Source organism: Vigna radiata, unplaced genomic scaffold, assembly GCF_000741045.1.
Source record: "Vigna radiata var. radiata cultivar VC1973A unplaced genomic scaffold, Vradiata_ver6 scaffold_978, whole genome shotgun sequence".
Taxonomy (NCBI): Eukaryota; Viridiplantae; Streptophyta; class Magnoliopsida; order Fabales; family Fabaceae; genus Vigna; species Vigna radiata.
Window position 1 is genome coordinate 1 of NW_014542136.1, and position 4,157 is coordinate 4,157.

A 4,157-nucleotide genomic window follows, 5' to 3' on the forward strand; every position below is an offset into this window, starting at 1 on the left:
GACATTTAGGGAAAGCAAGCCAGGTTCTTTGCTGAAAGCCTGTGTTTCTGCCATTGAAGATGTGTTAACTTACGTGAGTTTGGATTCATCTCCTTCTAAGAACACTATTGAAATGAAATTCTTGATTCTTGGATAATCTCATGATATGAAATAGTGGAGAAGATTAGGAGAAATCTCCCTTATGTGTTTAGCATACACATAGGGTAGTTTATTTATAATGTAAGATAAGGGTTAAACCCTAAATACAGAATGCAATTAACATAAACACACAAATTAACATCTAACACATGAAAGCAATTTATTTCCTTCCTTCGTGATTAATGTATGTTTTTTTTTTGGTCTTTGGTCCAAATATAGATGGAAGGCATGCATTCCACAGGGACAAGCAATCCACAGTATATAGTTCTTCAAGAGGCTTTATGTGCATGGACTGGAGATATCCCTCGGTTGCTTATCCAGCTTGGAGATAATCACCTAGCCTGCTCCCAGGTAGTTATTATTTTGATTTGATAAGGACTTTATTTGAAATTCATGGTTGACTGCATTTTGAGAGATTAATCAGCCTTTGCATTGATCTTAAGTCTGCAATTTAATTTGTCCTTTTACCTAAAGCATTTTATGTTCATCATAGGCTTTGATACGTCTTCTACATCGTATTGGACAGCGTGCTTGGAATCCAGCACTTGTTTGCATGTATAACAACATGCAGCAGTCATTGCAAGATTTTTACTGTACATATCAAGAGGGAGGTAAACATGAACATGATGTTGACATCCGTATTAATAATACAACACCTGTGAGTTATATTTTGGCTTCTAATTGTTTTGTTTTTTTCACGTTGCAGGACCTATATGTTTTGGTCCTTTTCTCAAGCTTCCTAGAGAATCTCAAGTTCTCGCTTTATGTTCCATTTACTATGTCTCTCATTTGGACCTGCCTATTTTAAAGTCATTAGTCTATTGTTGCCTAAGTAAGCTTCAGGTTCATTTAAAATTTCACTGCATGATTTGCTTTTTTAGTAATTTTTTCTTCATACCTCCACTTAACATTTTACCTACTATCATTTGCATACCTAATGTTGAGCAATTTGATTAATTTAAGGTATTGAAAGGTTCATCGTTTAAATTTGTTTGAGGAGAATAAGGTTGCAACCTTTTTCTTCCATTTTGTAATAACTTTTGTTTTAATAAATGTGATAGAAATAGCATAGAAGTCCCACAGCTCTGCTTTTTTGTAGGATTTCTTTTGGAAACATCTCGAATGTATGCCTCAGATTCAAGTAATATTTATTTTTGTGAAATTAACTATAAACATGTAATTACTGTTTCTTAAAAAATAAGTTATTTTTCTGACTTGACTGCCTTCTTTTTCTATTTATTTTATTGCCTATGATCAAAATATGGTTTATCTTGTTATACAATCATGTAAGATTGATCTGAAAGTTTGGACTTTTCCCCACAAAGTAGTCGTTGAAGTGATAATTCTAAAACTATGTTATTGTGAAATAAGTATACTTTTTGTACAGCATTTTTCTCTCACTTTCTGTACTAACGTTTTTAATGTTGATTGTAGCCATTGTCTTTTAAGTAGAAGTAGGATTTATATACTAATGATATAAAGGCTGTTAAATTTTCTAGGTTAAAGCTTTTTAACATTAATTTTTTTTTGTACTATTGCAGGTGATGGTCTAGACTCCTATGTCTTATTTTGGATCATAGACGTTCTCCAGTTAGCCTATGAGCGGGGGTGTATAGAAATTGGGGATTACTTAAGTTTTTTCATCACCTTGGTCTCCCGTTTCAAAGTTTCTCCTGGTAGCTTACGAAGATTTATTTGGACTACCTTTTGTGTAGCTTTTGATATTATCCATTTCTTGTTTCACTTTTCTAATTAAGTGCTTTTGTCCATAATGCTCAGTAGTTGGGATTAGAAAGAACTGGCAGGGGTTGAAATTGGTAATGCAAAACAACATTCCATGTGATATGACCCAAAAATAGAATAGGAAAACTGTATAGCATTGATACAGAAATTTGATTAATCAGAGGGAAAGCTTCTCTTCAATAAAGAGTTAGGGAAAAATAGACCATAGCGGGGGCAGATCTCCTTACTAAATGTAAATGTAGAAACTGAAATAAGAATAATCCCTTTCCTGGGGAAGAACTCCTTCAATCAGCTAAGCCAGTTATTTTTACCTTAAGAATCCTTTTAACTTTCATTCTATTACCGCCCCTCACATAATGATTCTCTCTCTGTTACGAATCTGGGTAAGAATTCCTAACTAGCTCTCTTTCACACACACACTCAAGTAATCACCGATCAAGAAAGATGAAAAATACATGTTGTATTCACATGAAAGAATCCAGAATGCAAAGAAAACACAGGAGCTTAACCTCCTTCACCAGATACAAGTATCGGTCAACAATGTTATCAAAGTCTCTAACTCCCCCCTCAAAACAATAACAGGGGTCTTTATATAGACCCTGTCCTGCCCCCTTCTTATTTTTCTATTCTTTTCACCCTTTACTATACTCTCTAAGTCCTAACACTCTCCCCCAAGCATGATCCTCACATCTCCCTCTCCAACTCCTTCTGCCTGCAATCCATTCTGTTATACTATTGTTCTCTTGTCTTCCTCTCCTTCTAATTCCATCCCACTCTTACCACTGTTCTTTATTTGTGAACTCCTTAAATGCAAGCCCAGTAATTGATTACCCATCACCAGTAATGGGTTACTATTACATTGCTATCTGTACTCATCCAATTTTGCATTCCTGCCATCTTTATCGTGCTTCTTGGTAACTTGTAAATAACAATATTTATATGGCATTCTTCCCATGCTCTAGCTGGCAAAGTTACTTGATTGAAGAAAATATTTGTCATTGTTATGTATGCATAACATGTTCGCAGCTTGAGTAATCTTTTGTGATTGAAATTATCAATGTTTTTTTATCTTTGTAAACCTACTTTTGGCAATCTTCATCACCATAGATTGATAAATTTTATTACTTTTAATTTTGCAGAATTTGGTTCCTCTGGTTTTAAGGGTGACCCACTTCGCCAAACTTTAAAGTCAATGACAGATAAGATTTACTCATGCATTCAACAGATGGGTGACAAAGCTATTGTTCTACGATTGATAGAGAGATTGATTGTTGATCAGATAGTAAGTTGACATTTTCTTATGCATAGCAATTTTCTCTTTACTTTTCTTATGCTTTGTTCTTAGCTCATTTAGAATTTTCTTATAAGAATGATTTCTCATACGTGTTTGTACCACAGTCACAAAAGCCTTCTGTGGATAATAGATGCTCTCTCCTGAGAATGATTGTTTCAGTGGATTCGAAGCCCACACTACTTTCTGAACAAAGCATTGCCACTCTAGGCCTTCATCTTTCGGAATATCTGATAGATGTTGTGCAGGTAAGTATGCTTCCAAAAACTGACTAACAAATGACATAAATTTAAATTTGTTGTTGCCTATTTATCTACTTATTTTTTTGGATACCCCAGATGATGCTTTGTATCAGAGTTAGCTAATTGTTTTTTCTGTCCTTATTTTTTGTTTTGAAAGTAGAAATGTCCGTTGTTTTTAAAATTTTATGATTGATTGTTATAGTAATTTCATATAAAATAAAAATTTACAACTTCCAAAAGAAAATGCAGAACTTAGCTAAATGTATACAATAAATTATTATAATAAAGGCCATGGGGGAAATACTGTCTAAATTATCACTATTTCTGTAATTTATGAGTTTTATTTAATTTTATTTTCTGAAGAAATAAATCTTTATTGTTCTGATATGAATTGATTTTAGTACTTTCATTGATTCTAAATTTCACTTTACCACAGTGCGTTCCAGAAGATGATGGACAAAGAATTCCTTCCTTTCCATTCAGCCTCCGGCGTTATTATGCTGTACCTTGTTTTTTCATGTTGGACCGGTGCCATGAACTTATGAATCTTGTTTTGAAGAAAATGGGATCGGTTATATATGATAGTAGCGTTTTACTAAAATCTAACAAATGTTGTCAAGATGTAAGGAACTGCTTGAATAAGGTGAATGCTGTCACTTCTGCTCTTTCCTTGTTGCACGGGGATCCTCAAATACGACGGATTATGTCTCTATACAAGAAAAATATTGATAACGTCATAGAGC

At 33.8% G+C, this 4,157-nt stretch overlaps 1 protein-coding gene across 1 annotated transcript; it reads left to right on the plus strand.

Moving 5' to 3' along the window:
• Positions 1–357: 357 nt before the first annotated feature.
• LOC106779062 lies at positions 358–4,147 on the plus strand (the record flags this gene model as incomplete). Its single annotated transcript, XM_014667094.1, has 7 exons — positions 358–489; positions 632–749; positions 845–970; positions 1,680–1,814; positions 3,021–3,163; positions 3,280–3,420; positions 3,851–4,147. Coding segments are annotated over 7 exons (1,092 nt in total), but the record flags the coding sequence as incomplete, so codon positions are not given.
• Between the last annotated feature and the right edge of the window lie 10 nt (positions 4,148–4,157).